Source organism: Xyrauchen texanus, chromosome 38 (assembly GCF_025860055.1).
Source record: "Xyrauchen texanus isolate HMW12.3.18 chromosome 38, RBS_HiC_50CHRs, whole genome shotgun sequence".
Classification (NCBI taxonomy): Eukaryota; Metazoa; Chordata; class Actinopteri; order Cypriniformes; family Catostomidae; genus Xyrauchen; species Xyrauchen texanus.
In genome coordinates, this window is record NC_068313.1 from 18,526,152 (window position 1) to 18,544,947 (window position 18,796).

At 40.6% G+C, this 18,796-nt stretch overlaps 1 protein-coding gene across 1 annotated transcript; it reads right to left on the reverse strand.

Moving 5' to 3' along the window:
- Positions 1–12,371: 12,371 nt before the first annotated feature.
- LOC127631744 (delta-like protein C) lies at positions 12,372–18,608 on the reverse strand. Its single transcript, XM_052110041.1, has 9 exons — positions 18,360–18,608; positions 18,038–18,277; positions 17,882–17,942; positions 17,512–17,769; positions 16,726–17,087; positions 16,430–16,646; positions 14,021–14,705; positions 13,812–13,926; positions 12,372–13,712 (listed from the first exon to the last, which is right to left on the reverse strand). Exons 1-9 carry the CDS (start codon positions 18,408–18,410, stop codon positions 13,707–13,709), a joined length of 1,995 nt encoding a protein of 664 aa, XP_051966001.1. The 5' UTR covers positions 18,411–18,608; the 3' UTR covers positions 12,372–13,706.
- Positions 18,609–18,796: the final 188 nt, after the last annotated feature.

Below are 18,796 nucleotides of genomic sequence, written 5' to 3' on the forward strand. Positions count from 1 at the left end.
ATTGTTCTTTTGTAAGAAATAACGATGTATTAGTAGCCAAACAATAAATTGTACCGTACAAAAAGATTACTACATGTCAAGTCAAGTGGTTTTTATTGTCGTTCAACCCTATACAGTTAGTACATTACATAGCGAATGTACCATAGTGCTACATAAAACAACGTAGGACAAATACAGAACCACATGAGACTACACAGACTAAATAACATTCCTACTTAAAGTGCACGTGCAATGTGTGCAAAAAGTACTGGACAGTACAACATTAAAAGGAACAGGTCAATAGGCACAGTGAGAGACAGTGCATTGCTGACCAGTACACATTTATAATCGAGTAGTGCAAAAAGATGACACTTTCTAAAAATGCCAAATGTAAACATAACATACTATGAAATAGTGTTCTATGGACTTAGCATTTATTGAGGTAGCAGCCAGGTATAAAGTGAATTAAGTGCAACTTTGTGTGTGTGTGTGTGTGTGTGTGTGTGTGTGTGTGTGTGTGTGTGTGTGTGTGTGTGTGTGTGTGTGTGTGTGTGTGTGTGTGTGTGTGTGTGTGTGTGCCCGAATGCTTCGGTACCTCCTGCCAGAGTTTGTGTGAGGGGTGTGTCCAAAAATGCTGGCTGCTTTGCGGATGGAGCGTTTGGTGTAAATGTCTTTGATGGAGGGAAGAGAGACCCCGATGATCTTCTCAGCTGTCCTCACTATCCTCTGCAGGGCTTTGCGGTCCGAAACGGTGCAAGTCCCAAACCAGGCAGTGATGCAGCTACTCAGGATGCTCTTAATAGTCCCTCTATAGAATGTAGTGAGGATGTGGGGTGAGAGATGTGCTTTTCTTAGCCTTCAAAGAAAGTAGAGACGCTGCTGGACTTTCTTGGTAATAGAGCTGGTGTTGAGGGACCAGGTGAGGTTCTCCGCCAGGTGAACACCAAGGAATTTGTTGCTCTTGACGATCTCCACAGAGGAGCCGTCGATGTTCAGCTGAGAGTGGACACTGTGCTATCCTGAATTCAACAACCATCTCTTTTGTTTTGTCCACATTCAGAGACAGGTTGTTGGCTCTACACCAGTCCGTTAGCCGCTGCAACTATCCTCTCTGTATGCTGATTCGTCGTTCTTGCTGATGAGACCCACCACGGTCGTGTCATCGGCAAACTTTAATGGTGTGGTTCGAGCTGTGCATTGCTGCACAGTTGTGAGTCAGCAGACTGAACAGCAGTGGACTGAGCACACACCCCTGGGTGGCCCCAGTGCTCAGTGTGGTGGTGGTGGTGGAGATTCTGGTCTCCCAGTCAGGAAGTCCAGGATCCAGTTGCAGAGGGAGGTGTCCAGGCCCAGCAAGTTCAGCTTTCCAATCAGATGCTGAGGAATGATTGTGATGAATGCTGAGCTGAAGTCTATGCTTTTTATCCAGGTGGGTGAGGGCCAGATTGAGGGTTGTGGCATGGCGTCATCTGTTGAACGTTTGGGACGATACGTGAACTGCAGTGGGTCTAGTGAGTGTGCCTCATGACGAGCCTCTCAAAGCACTTGATGATGATGGGTGTGAGTGCAACGGGACAGTAGACGTTGGGGCATGACACTGAAGACTTCTTCAGCAAGGGGACGATGGGGGTATCCTTGAAGCATGTTGGAATGACGGTGCTGCTCAGAGAGATGTTGAAGATGTCGGTAAGAACATCTGCCAGCTGGTCTGCACATCCTCTGAGCACTCTGCCAGGAATGTTTTCTGGTCCAGCAGCCTTCCGTGGGTTGACTTTACGTACAGTTTTCCTCATATCAGCTGTGGTTAGACAAGCACCTGGTCGTTGGGAGGAGGGGTGGTCTTCCTCATCGCCACATTGTTTCGCACCTCAAACCGAGCGTAGAAGTCATTCAGCGCATCTGGAAGGGAGTCATCTTTGTCACATGCAACTGATGTTGTCCTGTAGTTGGTGATGGCATGGATGCCCTGCCACATGCGGCGCGTGTCGCCGCTGGCCTAGAAGTGACTGTGGATTCTCTGAGTGTTTGCGCGCTTTGCCTCTCTGATGGCCCTCGCTGTTCTTAGGGCCTCCTTGTCGCCTGCTCTGAAGATTCTTAGGGCCTCCTTGTCACCGGTCCTCAGCAGCACACGCAACTCCGCAGTCATCCATGGCTTCTGGTTGGAGCGTGTGGTGATGGTCTTGGAGAAAGTGAGATCTCAGTGCATTTGCTGATGTAGCTGATCACTGATGGTGTGTGTTCCTCCAAGTTGGTAGAGTCACCATATGTTGCAGCCTCCCTGAATATGTGCCAGTCAGTATACTCAAAAAGAGCAGAGATGGCTCCTGCTGGCCAGGTTTTCACCTGCTTCTGAAGTGGTTTTGTGAGCCTGACGAGCCTGTGCGCTATCTTGTCCGTAACAGTTCCCTGCAACTGGTGAACACTGGATGCCTATTTAATTTCTTAAGCACTGTTTGGTGATGAACTCGGCAGAGGAATAACGCCACCAGGCCCAGTACTCCTGGTATGCCCTGTATTTCCTCTCGACAGAGCTTCGCTCTGCCTCGGCCACTGTTACTGTGTACCCTCTCCATAGATAGGGTCCTCCCCGGTGGCATCATTCCATATGTGAACTTCCCTGTCGTGTGAGGAATTCACCCTCTGGTAGGATGTGGTCTCCGTAGTGCTCTCCCTCCTGGAGAGTGCTCATTCTAGCAGGTGCTCGCCAGGAAATTGCTTATTACAAAAATTAGGTTAGGCCACCACCTGTAGCCTGCTGGGTAAGTGGCTCCTCCCACCCTTAACAGGACTAGGGAGATGCCTTACCTAACTCACTGGAAGGTCACGACGTGGTCCAGTGCTCGCTGCAAGGCATGCAGTAGCTTGTCCATGTCCACTCCTCCGTACCTCGTGACACAGTTCAGCACCTGCGGCATTTCATATAGGAAACTCTAGTGTCACTACATCGACACAACATCGAGTGAGTGACAGACAGGGAACTTCTTTGTTACTGATGTAACCTCTGTTCCCTGATGGAGGGAATGAGACATAGCGTCCCTCCTGCCATGGCCCTGAACCGACCGCTGACATGGCCGGGACTCTCTCTCTCGGCTTCTCACCACAAATCTGAATGAGTGGTGCACGCCATCTCCTTTTGTACCCTTATGTCCTGGGCGGAGAGCGGCATGCAAATTCCACTTGGCAATTTTCATTGGCCTTTTCTGAATAAAGCAAAGGTGATTGGGGCTCTCAAGAGCGAACCCCTAGTGTCACTACATTGACACAACTTCTCGTTCCCTCCATCAGGGAACAGAGGTTACATCAGTAACCAAGACAATACTTGTTGAAGTCACTGTATGCCTCATAATAAAGGGAATTTTGGATAATACTGTGCTGTTATACTTTTGGTAATTAGAAATAATTGTAGAAAAATGTACATATTGCTATGGTTCATTAAAAACTTTAGGTATCTGCATACCTTTGGAATCCTCATACAGGTGAAACTCGAAAAATTAGAATATCGTGCAAAAGTTCATTAATTTCAGTAATTCAACTTAAAAGGTGAAACTAATATATTATATAGACTCATTACAAGCAAAGTAAGATATTTCAAGCCTTTATTTGATATAATTTTGATGATTATGGCTTACAGCTTATGAAAACCCCAAATTCAGAATCTCAGAAAATTAGAATATTACATGAAATCAATAAAAAAAAAAGGATTTTAAATACAGAAATGTCGGCCCTCTGAAAAGATAATCATGCATATGTACTCAGTACTTGGTTTGGGCCCCTTTTGCATTAATTACTGCCTCAATGCGGCGTGGCATGGATGCTATCAGCCTGTGGCACTGCTGAGGTGTTATGGAAGTCCAAGATGCTTCAATAGCGGCCTTCAGCTCTTCTGCATTGTTAGGTCTCATGTCTCTCATCTTTCTCTTGGCAATGCCCCATAGATTCTCTATGGGGCTCAGGTCAGGCGAGTTTGCTGGCCAATCAAGCACAGTAATACCATGGTCATTGAACCAGGTTTTGGTACTTTTGGCAGTGTGGGCAGGTGCCAAGTCCTGCTGGAAAATGAAGTCAGCATCTCCATAAAGCTTGTCTGCTGAAGGAAGCATGAAGTGCTCTAAAATGTCCCGGTAGACGGCTGCGTTGACTCTGGACTTAATAAAGCACAGTGGACCAACACCAGCCGATGACTTGGCTCCCCAAACCAACACAGACTGTGGAAACTTCACACTGGACTTCAAGCATCTTGGATTGTGTGCCTCTCCATTCTTCCTCCAGACTCTGGGACCTTGGTTTCCAAATGAGATGCAAAATTTGCTCTCATCAGAAAAGAGGACTTTGGACCACTGAGCAACAGACCAGTTCTTTTTCTTTAGCCCAGGTAAGACGCTTCTGATGTTGTTTGTTGTTCAGGAGCGGCTTGACAAGAGGAATACGACATTTGAAGCCCATGTCCAGGACCCGTCTGTGTGTGGTGGCTCTTGATGCAGTAACTCCAGCCTCAGTCCACTCCTTGTGAAGCTCCCCCACACATTTGAATGGCCTTTTCCTGACAATCCTCTCCAGGCTACGGTCATCCCTGCTGCTTGTGCACCTTTTTCTTCCACACTTTTCCCTTCCACTTAACTTTCTATTAATGTGCTTTGATACAGCACTTTGAGAACATCCAACTTCTTTTGCAATTAACTTTTGAGGCTTTCCCTCCTTGTGGAGGGTGTCAATGATGGTTTTCTGCACAACTGAGAGACCATTTAAAGGTTCAGGAACCCTTTGCAGGTGTTTAGCTGATTAGAGTGTGACACTTTGAGCCTATAATACTGAACCTTTTCACAATATTCTAATTTTCTGAGATTCTGAATTTGGGGTTTTCATAAGCTGTAAGCCATAATCATCAAAATTATATCAAATAAAGGCTTGAAATATCTTACTTTGCTTGTAATGAGTCTATATAATATATTAGTTTCACCTTTTAAGTTGAATTACTGAAATTAATGAACTTTTGCACGATATTCAAACAGCACGATATTCTATTTTCGAGTTTCACCTGTATCTCAATCAGAAGTGCATAAGCACCTTAGACAAGCCTCGCTGGTTTCCCTTGGGGACAATAGCAGGAAATTCAGTGACCATTCTGCTTGTTTGTTTTTTTCCTGAAGTTTGATGTAAGTCAATTAACTTGTTTTGCCATGTTTCTGCTCTGTAAGTGTGCATAGAGATTGTGGCACTAATTACAGTGAGAAGGAAGGTTTTCTTGTTTTCTTTTGAAATTAGGATTGTTGACTCTTGCTCTGGCATGTTTTTTCTTCTTCTCTGTTTTGTTGTTGCCCACTGTCATAGCCCCCACCCCTACCACATTCCCTTTCCTCCCCCTATATCCCATCCGAAAAATCCATTCCATCAGTAGGACCTATATTTGTGTTGGGCACTTCCTATTTGTTCTGACCTTTGACATTCCGGACCCCGGCAGCTGAGCTGTGGTGGGTGGTGTCAAACCCTGACCTCTAGAACTGCTTGGTCTCATTGGGAGAGCTCACCATGTCTCGCAGAGCAGACATTGTTGCATCACCATTCCCAAGATCTGCTGTGCCATGACTTTATATCGCCATCTTTATTTCAAAGAAATCAGTTATCCATACCTTTTGAGACACTGACACCATTTGTTGCAAAGTTTCAGTATAGTTAAAATGATGGTTCACCCAAAAATGAAAATACTGTCATTCCCTTACCCTGTTGTCATTCTAAACCTGTTATGTTATGTTCAGACTGTCTGCTCAAATCCGGTTTTTGTGCATATCCCATTGGAATCCGAACATATTTTGTATGAACTGCAAAAAAATCACATGAAATATGATTTTTACAAATCCATTCTGATGTGTGCTTTGACATCCTTTTCAAATCACATTTCTGGACACTTGTTTCAGTCTGACTGCTCTGACCAGATCTCAAATGGCTTTTTGCCATATAACACTTCTTCTGCACTTTCATTCATGTTTAAACTTGTCTGAGCATAGTTCAGTTACACTGCTCCAATAACACATGCAATAACTTTTAGGTGAGCACATTTTATGTTTTACTCCTTAAAGTGTTTTATGCAATTTGCTTAGCTGCTTGGTGCAGTCAAAACTACAGACTTAAAAGAATACGTCAGCGGTTGTTTCAGAAGTGACGACAGCTCATGCACAACCTTTTTCAACAAAAGATAAATCGATTATAAAAAATGTAATCTTCAAAGAAAATTCCCCAAATGTGCAGGACCAGGAAAGGCTAATTTACCACTCATTGAATGGGAGGATAATAGAGAAAAAGTAAGAACAGACATGGCTCTTTTTCCAGTTTTACATTTATTTCATGCTAAAAGACAGTTCTACATTAGATTGCCATTGATTTTGTCAATGCTACAGACTTTAGCAGATCTAAATGTTCTTCCTCAGTTTTCATAAACAATAACTGACATTGTAGGCTATGTTTTTAATTTTAAAGCATAAAGTTAATCAAAACCTATTTGTTAGTTTAGGGTGTGAAATCATGTTTGGTCTTTGGCAGGAATTTATGGCTAAATCTTTAAAAGAAACGCCTCTGACTATTTGAATGTAACTAAACACATATTATTAACATGGGGCAGTGGTGGCCACCACCATTGTGTCCTTGAGCAAGGCACTTAACTCCAGGTTGCTCCAGGGGGATTGTCCCTGTAATAAGGGCTCTGGGTAAAAGCTTCTGCCAAATGCATAAACGTAAATGTAATTAACAGTATTTTGTTTTTCATGTTAACATGTTAGTTAAAATGAAAATGTCGGCTAAGCAAAATATGGAAAGGTTTGGCCTCCACTGAGTTTTCATATAGATAATATTGCCCCAGCAAAATAGTATTTTGAAGAGACCTGCTGTATAGTATAAAAAGAATAATTTATTTCAGCATAAATTATTTCTTTATTTTTAGATAAACCTATGTATAAAAAAAAGTATCAGAGTATCATTTATTTAACCAAATATTTGAGTTTAATACTAAGTAGAGTACCTGCATTTTTTCTTCCATTTCAATCACTGATTTAAACACTTGGATTACAAACCAACCTACATTTACACCCTTACTCCAGTCTAATCATCTTGCGTGGTAGCTCACCTCATAGAATATTGGACTTTAGACTTGGGAGTCTGTGCTTGCCCTGTTCCAGACAGGGCAAGCACACTGCTGACATATGACATGAAAGTGTCATAGAAGTGACACATAGAATTTTGTTTCAGAAAATGTGCTTTTCGCATAATATTAGCTTTTTCCACACTGTCAGTTAGCTCTCAAATGCTCTCATTTGCTTTTAGGACACTATTGGGTAGATTTAGGCTAATGTTTTAGGTTAAGGAGGTATGTTTTACTCTGTAATACCCCCATCCAACATTCACCTTAAAAACTCGTCTGATTAGGACACCATTTCACTCGCTTTTGCCACCCCCTGCTGGAAATTTCTCTGGAAAACATGTTAACATATTAACATTTTAATAAAGCACATATAAGGCTGAAAGAAAGTCTACGGGTTTGGAACAACATGAGCATAAGTACATGATGACTGAATTTACATTTTTAGGTGAACTATCCCTTTAAATCTACTGTTAATGTCTTCTTTTAGGTTAATGTTAGGTTCATTTCTGGTAAATGTTGTGTAATTGTGTGAAAGATTGTGTAGATTTAATCTGAAGTAGAGTAAAGTGTTTGAATACCTTATGGTATAAGTGTACATGTGCGCTCAAGGGTGTGTGGTCAGGAAGATGCTCTGTTTCCTCTTCACGCTATAGGAAAGAATAGGGGCCTCGGAGTGATGAGTGTGCCAGAATAAGGTCCACTTCCCTTCCCATGTCAAGACCTATAATTTCTCCAAAAACAGGAAGCCAACAGGGAAGGTATTGTGGGCAAACTTTAATCCTAGATAGACAAGCAACCCCCTCATAACCCCAACCTCTCACTCCATGAATATACACTTGTGCATACACATAGAAAAAAACTCAAAAACTTGCACCTGAGCATTCAAGCAACACGCCAGACGTTTAGAGTAAGACGAAGGTGAAGGTAGTTAGATCTGGGTGTAACTGATATATATCAGTCTTTTGAGCAGAGGAGCAGGTGGAGTGTCATTCTTTAGTTGTTTATGAGTGTTAATGGATCAGCAACATTTTTATTGTCATGTTTCATTTTAACATAACAACTTAAGTGGTGGGAAGTTACCATGATCAAGAAGGTGCCTCGCCAAGGGTAATGCTTTGCTATTGCAGTTCCTTAAATGAGAAAATCTCTACATCATTTCTGTAAGCTATTATTAAGCAATTAATTAAATTCGTACAAAGCCATGAACAATTGTTTAATGCAAAATACTATCAAAATCTATCCATTCGTTCATCCATCCAAACTTTCAGATGAGGCTTTGTCAAGCCAACATCAAAATTGGTCTTGAACACTTCTTTAATTATCTAGTTCTTTAATTGTAGTCTTATTTATAAAATTATGAACCATAGGTTTGCTGTTGCACCAACAGATATTAAATTGTATTTTGACCATATTGAAATAATGAAATCTGACCATCACCTTATGTGAATCTCTTTTTCTGCCTATCAAATCAAAAGTGTAAATTTACTGTAAGATTTGTAGGTCGTATTTGAGCATGTGAGTGGATCTTGTGTTTCCCTTCTTTCTGTTACACAGGACAGACAGCAGACAGGGTTGTCAGGATCTTCAAAAGAAGGAAGAAGGGTGAAATCAGCAGTGATGTGGTGATGACAGGTGTCTCTTTAATCTATGTGGGTTACTCCCTTTTACGGCTACATTCTTTTCCTCCACTATTTCTGCCTTTTTTTTTAGTTGCTTCCGTTTTCTTTTCTTCTGTACATCTTACAGTAAATACAATAGATAATTATACTTACTCATAAATGGGGACTATGACATAAATTATACCATGAGTTGATGTTCTTTTAACATAACCAGTCCCACAATGAGGAAGCGTTTACAATAATGTATGTGTTATGACATCGTTCTTACTAAGCTTGAACAACAACTGATCCACTTGGAAAGAGCTAGCTGATGATTGTTGGTATATCTGAGTACTTCAGGATCCAAGTAAATAATGTTAAGTAGTTGTTTGCCTTGAAGTGATGACAACTGTGTTGAGTCATTACATCGGATTGATATTACAGGTGTTGGGTCCACATTCCTTTGATGGTTTACTGTCTCTCACTCAATATGTACAGAAAGCTAACAGAGACAACCCTGTCTTTCCCCACTTTACAGTCAAGGAAACTAGACAGAGGAAGGACCGGGAGAATCCCGTTATTGATAAACCACAGCTGAATCTTCTTCTCAGAAGTATAGATGTCACTTTAATTATGTCGTCTTGACAAAGCAAACATACTGTTGATCTACAGATTTGGTTTTGTTTCTTTATTTAAATCACTAAACTGAGACCAACTTTTCTGACTGTTATTCCTCTGGACATTCTTGCAACAGCCACCTCGGCACAGACATTCAGACTGTTTTGACACAGGTTGCTATGTCTTTTCTAACTGATCATACTAATGATATCCTGTAGTGGATGATCCAAAAAAAAATTTGTAATAAAAAAATCTCAAAGATTTACACTGACTTGCCAAGACTATTCAAACTCCAACTGTCATAAAATGTAAATGAAACTAATCAAACTAAAACTGTAAATAAGTTTTAACTAACCCACACATGGCTTGTAATCTGCTTTAAGACCATGTCCAGTTACCCATTTAAGTTTGAAAACTCTGTTTCGTAATGTCATCATTATGGAGAAGGTTTATGGAGAGTGTTTTGAAAGTCTCATGTAGCTGAGCGGCATAAATGTTACAAAATTAATGCATTTTCAAACCAAACTGTCTGTCTGTCTGTCTGTCTGTCTGTCTATTAATCCATTTGTCCGGCCGGCCGGCACATCACATGAGGCTTTTTCAACATCAAAGTGATGTTGACATATAATTTATTTCCATGTTGGTACATGCTGGTTTATGCTGATCATTGCTGGTTTGGTCCTCGCCTGATCAGGATAGTTATGCATTCCACCAGCAATAATTAGTCAGTGAAGATAATTGCCCAGCATGGAAGTCTTGCTGGTTAAGCAAGTTAACCAGTCTGGTGGGGACAACATCATACCAGCATCTAAAACATGGCATATCATTGTTTACCAGCAATGCAAATAGAGTTTGATTAATCCTCAAATAATGAATCAGAGAGCAATTCTCACAGAATAAGTGTTTGCTTACTGTGCCAACATGCCAACCAGACAGTACCACTGATAGTGGCCATAGGAAGCCAGGGAACCCCCTCTTACTGAACAAGCTCTGCTTGCTCATAGCCTCTCGATTGTGGATAAAGAGGTTATTATGAGCAAGGATGTCATATCTTGCCAACTCCCAGCTGTGTGTATACGAATGCATCCTGTTTTGCCCTGCCACAGTGGCCAATCAATTGCTCTGACGTTGCTCTTCCATCACTCAGGAAACTTTTGGAGTTCTCATTAAATTAAAGTGGATAATATACAGTATAGCTCAGATAATATGATCCTGGAAAATTATGATGAGAAATGAGCTATTACTGTAAAGAGGTCTCATTTGTGATCACCCCACCCCCTCATGGGCTCATAAAGCCAAGAACAGAAGACTGATAATTGTCCTAAATGATCAAATGTAAGCAAGTTGAGACATTGGGAATAGAGTTGTGGGTATGTATATTGGTACCTGAAGAACACACATCTCTCAGGACAGTTGCATAGTTGTGAATAAACATACAGCCTTATCAGTATCACAAATATAATTAGCTGGGTGTGGGTTCACGCAATGACAAACATCCTGAACACACAAAGCATGAAAGAGAAAACGAAACCAATTACTTCAAAAGTTCACATTGACTTTATATAGAATCCATGCCCTTTTCACTATATGAAATTGATTTGGCCTTCCCCGATATTCCCCGACAATTTGACATGAAACGTTGGGGGGAAATCAGTGTTACACATCAGAGACACTGTAAAGCATGCAAACATATCCTGCTTTTATCCTGCAGCTTATATTTACCATGACCTACTAGCTTATCTGAGCCACACAGAAACTGAGTTTAGATTTAAGACTGGTCCTGCAAAGAGAAAGTGAGATAAGAAAATGAGAATGAGGAATATGAAAGGGGTGTAAACTTTCACATCAAGACTCCATTATGAATTGGAAAAACAAGCAGCCTTACTGTAAACTCACTGTTAACACAAGTAGTATACAGGAACAGGCTATAAACCTTTGCTACCTAGAAATTGTTTGTGCTAACAGAAGAATAAATAGTAACACTTAACAATAAGGTTGTAGTCGTGAACATTAGTTAATGTATTATCTATCATGAACTGACATTGAAAATGTATATTTTTACAGCATATATGATTTTTTATTAATGTCAATTTATCGTCGTTCATGTTATTTTGCATTATGCATTATCAGTATAACAATTTGAGTGAAAAGTTGAGTTGAAAAAAATTGCAAGAATTTCAACATTTCTTAGAATGTCCCTGTTATGCTTTAATGACAGCATGCACTCAAGCTACCATGGACTGCACAAATTGTGCAAAACCTGATTAAATTAAATGAGATATTCCAGATATTCAATCTGGTCTTACACTCAAATGCACTATTTAATGTCATTTCATGACATTTTTATAAGTATCTGTATTTTGAGATATCTCAAAATGGTGGTCTGTAAAGAGATAAAACTGGGTGTCTGTGTGCTTGTGGTGAGATTTAGGGAGTTGGGTACAGGTGTAAGACCAGGCTGGGCCCACAGAGAGAGGGGCAGAGGCCTCCCTCCCCATGTCAAGCCTAAGCTTCACTATTTGAATAGAGAAGGAAGAATGGGGGGGTGTAAATAGCAGGTGATTCCTATCTGAAGACCATTAATAACGCTTCACAAGCATTTTCTCTGCAATCATCTGCATTGCGCTGATCTTTCATAAAAAGACAGATAACTACACCAAATTAGACTGTCATTCTGGTTATGCAATAATAGCCACAATAATTTGTTTATATGAATGAATTAAGAGGATATTGAGTAGTTTTCTTGTGCATTTTACACAGCATCTGACAAGAGAATAGAAGACTATGGCTCGTCATCAGTGCCACAAAATGTATGCTTGATCAATGGATCTCTTTGATTTACAAATTGCCTCTTTGATTCTAACTGTATGCTAAATGTATCTAGGACATTACAATAGGTACTATAGATTCAAATTAATCAACATCCTAAAGCTCAATAACAGTACAAATCCTAAACAACATAATAACAGCAGTAGAAGAAACAAACGTCATGAGACATAATACATCATTTCAGGATTTATTTTAAGAAAAAATATATACTTCTGACTTTGCGACAGGCATATCACATAAACATATATACATTTGTCTTTTATAAATACAAGTTATTTACAATCAAATTAAATAGTAGGAAAATCTCAAGGTTTTGTACAATATTGCATTGTTAAATTAAGAATGATAGTATAAAATATAAAAGTATCATCTATTTTGGTTTAAATTGTTTTAAAAAACATATTGAGAAACAAATGCCACATAAAAAAAAAAAATCTACTCAATTACGAAAATCTACTCCAATACAGAGGTTCAGAAAACCAGGAAATCTTGACAATGACAAGGCTATCAGTTTGAACCAACTGGCCCTTTCGGAGCCTTGGGAATGTCGGAAATAGCTTAGCAGCACTGAACATTGACAGGATGAAAGTTGTACACAGTATCCATCATGTACTGTTGTTAAAACAATTTGTGCCCAAGACAACCAAAACATGTATAGCTGAAAAACATACTCCTAGAGAGATTTTTAAAAAGGCATAGCAAATATTGAACTACAAATTGTTTTTCAGTGTTTCTAAGGAGTACACTTTTCATTGGGCTATCAATGGGTTATAGCACATTGAAAGAGGAAGCACTTAGTAAAGATTGAGTTTGGCCAGAGTGAATATCATTGATAGTCAAATCCATTGTAGGCACTAAATACGGAGTAAAAGTTATTGGTTACACAGTCATTTTAAACTGTAGATTCTCAAGATTGTTGTTCACATTGTTCACAGCCGAAATAGCTTGTTTCACTTAACTCTGATTGCTTTTCCTCACAAATCCATAATTGTTCATAAATAGCATTTCGAACCATATGTATATATTTATATATATATGGATATATATATATATACTCCATGGTCAGACTTCCACATTCTTCAGTTACACCTCCTTAAAGGCTGATTGATTGGGTAAGAAAGGCCTCTTGTGAAACGTAGATTGAGATGAAGCCCGTTTTCGTCCTTTTAAGGCCTCAAGATATAAAAAAAAAAGCATTTGCCGTTTGGTAATTTATGAATCCTTGATTCTCCTCAGCTCTTCCAGAGAGTTCTTGGTCTTTATGTACAATTGAAATATGATGAAATATAGATAATTGTATTTGGGACATTAAAAATGGAAAAGAAAATAGTGCAAATAATGCAAATTGTTCCTAAAGTCCATAACATTCTTGCTTTGTCTTCACAAAATTATTGTCCATATCAATAAGTAGTCCTTTTTAATGAGCAGCATGAATAAATAAATATGTAGATAGAATATATGCTCTCTTCAGTCCTATTGTCCTTTCAGACTGTAAACATTTCTGGGCCCATTGGTCCAATGATGATTAAAGTGTTCCAGATTGTTGAGTACTGTTAAACCTGAGGGAGAACAGAACAAGAAGAAAGCTGTTTGCTTATGTTCTTTATGTTCTTTAGAAGCAATGCAATGAGAACGTGCTGACAATGAAAGATGCTTACCTCAGTAGCAAACACACATTGTTCCATGTGTTCTGGAATGATGTATACAGGATGATATAATCCCTCTTTCGGATAGTTCAAAGTGGGAACCAATAATGTTGATTCTGAGTTTTTCCTGTAATGGAGGAAATATACATACATATGTCAAGCTTTGCACATTTGATGTTATTAGCACAAATATAAATAGACAAATATGAAGGTGAACTTACAGTTCAAGCTTGTTGTTTGTGTGTTTTTCGTTTACGGTCAAATTGTAGTCCACCATATTTTGCTTGTAATTTGATTTGTCACTGGAATGAGTGTCCACAACGGAGGAGGCGAGTGCCACATCCTTATTGGACACCTTATAAGGACCACCAGGAATAAGAAAGGCCTCCTTCTCCTTAAAGCCTAACGTTGAGTTAGAGGTTAAAGAGGTGCGGTTGTTGACCGTTTCCAAGTCGTTGCGCACAGTAGTTGAGGTGGCTTTGTGGTTTTGGCGCATCTGTCTCAAGACCACAGTAGCAGCACAGACCACAAGGATGAACGTGATGAGACCCAGAGTAAATGAAACCATTAAGGGAGCTGGGAAAAGAGTGGGCTTCTCTTTATACTCGCACTGTGTGCCCATGAAGCCTGGTGGGCACTGACAGACGGGTCCTGAAAAGTGGGTGTAGCAGGTCCCTCCATTCTCACATGGCATTTTGCTACAGGCATCAGCACGGATGTTACAGTCCTTGCCTGTGAAACCAAGCGTGCATGTGCAGGTATAGTCGTTGATGCCGTCCACACAGGTACCGGCGTTATAGCATGGGTTGAGTGCACAGTCATCAATGTTTATTTCGCAGCGCAAGCCTTTGAAGCCAAGGCGACAGCGGCACATCAAGCTGTGACCCAAATCAAGACACCGGCCACCTTCAAGAAGAAAACCAAGGAGTGTGTTAAAAACCAGGTTGTATCAAATTCACAAACCATGGCCTAAAATTTACCAAAGAAATATGTAATCAATATCAATTTGGCTTAGAAAGAACATTCTTAATGGAATAGTTCACCCAAAAATTTAAAATTCTCTCTTCATTTAATGCCATCCCAGATGTATGACTTTCTTTATCTGCAGAACACAAATGAAGATTTTTAGAAGAATATCTCAGCTCTGTTGGTCCATACTATGCATATGAATGGTGAACAAAACTTTGAATCTCCAAAAAGCACTTAAAGGTAGCATAAAAGTAATCCATACTCCAGTGGTTTAATCCATGTCTTCAGAGGCAATCTTATTAGTTTTGGGTGAGAACAGACCAATATATAAATCTTGACATCAGCAGACTCTAGGAATGATTCAAGCCTGATTACACTTTCTAAAGCTTGATGCATGCTCAGAGCGTTAGATGGCACTATATGTAGTGTAATTGAGCTTGAAATCATGATCACCAAGGAGATTGCTGATGTCAAAGGAGTTATATTTTGTTCTGTTCTCACCCAAAACCTATTGGATTGCTTAAGAAGACATAGATTAAACCACTGGAATATGGATTACTTGTATGCTTCCTTTATGTGCTTTTTGGAGCTACAAAGGTTTGGTCACCATACACTTGCATTGTATGGACCTACAGAGCTGAGATATTCATCTTAAATTTTTTGCTTCTGTTCTGCAGAAGAAAGAAAGTCATAAACTGTGTCCCCAATGACACACTATACACTTACAAAATATACTATGCACTCGGCCATGTAGAGTATGTATTTTTAAAGTGTAGTATTGTCCCAAATGGAACACTTTACGGTTTGTTACTACACGGAAGCATTCAACGTTTAACAGCATCAAGTGCACGTGATGTGTTGCAACTAGCTTTAGCACGTTCAACGTCAGTTCAACACTTATAACTTAAACAACGTACATATTCACACAGCGTGGTGTGTCGGTAAGGCAACTTACATATAATAGGTGCTGTCTTCACATTCACACAGTCTACATTCTTTATTATTTACAACTGTTCTGTCAGACCAGCAATGCAGCCAGGTAACTCCGCCCCTTCCACTATGTACGGCAAGCCGCAAGCGCTGAGTGCACAAAGTAACATAATTCCACATTCCGTTTTGACGGTTGAAAAAGTGCATCATATGGTTAGTTAAAGTACACATCTTTCGCACTACTACCACTACAAAATGACGTAGAACAGAGCAGATGTATGCGGTTTGGGACGTACACATCTGGGATAGCAGTATATGATGAGAGAATTTTTATTTTTGGAAGAACAATCCCTTTAACAACTGAATGATAAAGCCCTCCATAAATAAGAGAGCTAACTAGGGCAAGTAGTTATAACATTTGGGAAAGCTATGGTAATTTTTTTAAGAGCAGTGACGGCTATTACTTTATGACAGCTCTATCTTGCCTTTCATATCAGTCTTTGAGCCACACTGGCGTCTCTTCTATCATGCTTGACTAGTAGGACTTCACAGAATGTCACGCACAGTGATGCATCTCAAAACGCAAAACTCCGAAGGAAAAGCAGCCAAAATCAGCAGGGGAACTGCCTCAGGCAGAGAATGGCGACAGCAAAGAATGCTGAAGCCCAGCAGTCTGTTGTTTTTCAAGTAAGATTGTAGATAAAAGCTTGTAGGAGTGTGAATATGCTTACCATTGGCACAGGGGTCACTGCTGCACCGGTCAATCTTCTTCTCACAGTTGGAGCCCATGTAACCTGTTGGGCAGTGACAGGAGTAGCCGCCGGTTCCCTTCTCCATACATGTTCCTCCATTGAAGCAGGGTCCATCAGCACAGGTCATTGCACTGATCTCGCAGTTCTTCCCATAGAAGCCTTGAGGGCATGTGCAGGAGTAATCATTCACCAGATCCTAAAAAATCCTCTTGTTAACCATCAAGTTGCATAGACAAAATATGTTGGACTCAGCAGTTACCATAGTGACTACTTACATTACAGCTGCCTCCGTTCTTGCATGGGTTGCTGTCACACTCATTGGTCTCGATCTCGCAGTTTGTGCCACCGAATCCGGGCCTGCAAGTACAGGTGTAACTGCCCAGGCCAGTGTTGGTACACGTGGCGTCATTTACACAGGGCTTGTGATTGGTGCAGAAATTCAGATCCTCGTTGCAGAATAAGCCACCCCATCCCTCCTTGCAAGTGCACTGCCAGGGTTGGCTGCAGGTGCCGTGCAAGCATCCCGGGTATTGGAGGCACTCATCGCAGAGGGGCCCCTGCCACCCGAGGCGGCACTTGCACTCACCAGGGGCCTCACAATAACCGTGCTCCTCGCTACAGCCAGACGAGCAGATGGCTGTTAAAAAAGGAGAGGGAGAGAAAGGGGGAAATTAGAATGACGGCACATCATAAAACAACCCCCCTTTCTGGAGGCTCAGACTCATCAAGTATTTGTTAAGTACTAAACTAAGCAGCTGGGATGCACACAAAGAACCACATGCCGTCTTTTTCACGGAAGGCAGAGCATATTAGGTTCCAACGTGTGTCCTTGTTAAATCATGCTCATTGCTTCCATTGTTAGAGCGAACGAAAGCGGGGAAGGCAAACTTAGGTAGAAGGTTTTTTATGTGACCGCAAGAAGCCGTTGAACTTACGTTTAACCGCTTGAACGATCTGGAAGGCCAGCGTTTTTTTTTCTCTTTGTTGTGCGCAGAAAACATCAAAATGTGTGTGAATACAAAACAAAAAAATAGAGAAAAATAAATAAATATATCACTTACGTTCAGCGCAATATTCGCCTTTCCATCCAGTCAAGCAGATTCTATTGCCGGCTGCATCGCAGTTGAAATGGCCGAACGGATCATCCCGTGGCCGGCAGAAATCCGAGCAGTCCTCGCCGTGGTAAAATTCATCGCACACGACGCGGTAAGAAAAGCGCAGTTCGCTTCGCTCTCCAAAATGCACATCCTGGGACCAGTCCTCCCCAATGGCGAGTCTTCTTTTGGTTGCCAAACGGCTGATCATATTGTTCACATTCTCTGAAATCAATAAATCCAAAAATAATTACAAAATGAACACTGGTCTTTAAATAAAAAAAAAAGTTAACTTTTTCTGAAATAACCCCATTGGGGGCAAAAACAGGGCGCATACCTGTTGACTGTTCAGAAGAGGATTCTGCGTTCCATGCTTCAATTATCAACGAGACAGTTCCCTATAATGACAGCAATTTATTTAAGCTCCATAATTATACATTGTTTATTCATTATTTTGAACATGAACATTCTTCAAACAGTTTGAGCTACTCACCGGCCACTTAAAATTAAACGGAACTTTTATAGGCGCACTGCTGGAGATGGAGCTCTGGTCTGCGCTGAATACTCCTGTCAATCCAGTGCCATAGGTGCACGGCGGCTCAGGTAAGATGACGTCCTGCGAGTGCTTCAGGCAAACACGGAAAAATATCTGACAGTCTCTGGACCGTTTACACACACTGCTCGTGGTTGTGAAAGAATGCACTTTCAACTCAAACACACCGGATAATTCGGCCTATGGAAAAAAGAAAATAATTAATAATAGCCTATAATAGCCTAAAGCAGTTTACGTTCCAAGAAGCATGGAAAATACTCACCTGTTGCACTGATATAAAAATTAAAAAACACGTCGTTAAAAAAATAGCCATTTTGTATTTTCTTGTCTGCTATTAAACGATAGCAGACCGCGAGCGTAATCCGATATGAATGTTTGAAGTGGTCCACAATTCAAGAAAAAAGCATCGAAAGGAAATATCGGAGGAAGGTAAATGAGTGGAATTGCCTTTTTAATTTTGAAATTAATGTCTGCAATGGAGCTTAGAAAGCAAAGAGAAACATGGACTTTGGACTCGTCAGTTAAGTTTTGTGAAGTAAAAACAGCGCGTGGGGTTTTAAGCTGGGACAACAAAGGAGGCGGGGTTTCATATGCAAATTAATCATAAAAGTACCGAGAGTGTCCCCGAACACAAACTACAAGCTGTATAACAACATATGGGCCTACTTTTGGAAAGTTTGTAATAAAACTTTTTAATGG

Excerpts from the sequence above, each read along its gene's own strand:
- LOC127631744 (XM_052110041.1), bottom strand. The coding sequence starts at position 18,410 with ATGGCTATTTTTTTAACGACGTGTTTTTTAATTTTTATATCAGTGCAA. Across the intron at positions 17,088-17,511 it reads AGGCGAATATTGCGCTGAAC|CCATCTGCTCGTCTGGCTGT; the intron begins GTAAGTGATATA and ends CTTTTTTAACAG. Across the intron at positions 16,647-16,725 it reads AGAACGGAGGCAGCTGTAAT|GATCTGGTGAATGATTACTC; the intron begins GTAAGTAGTCAC and ends AGGATTTTTTAG.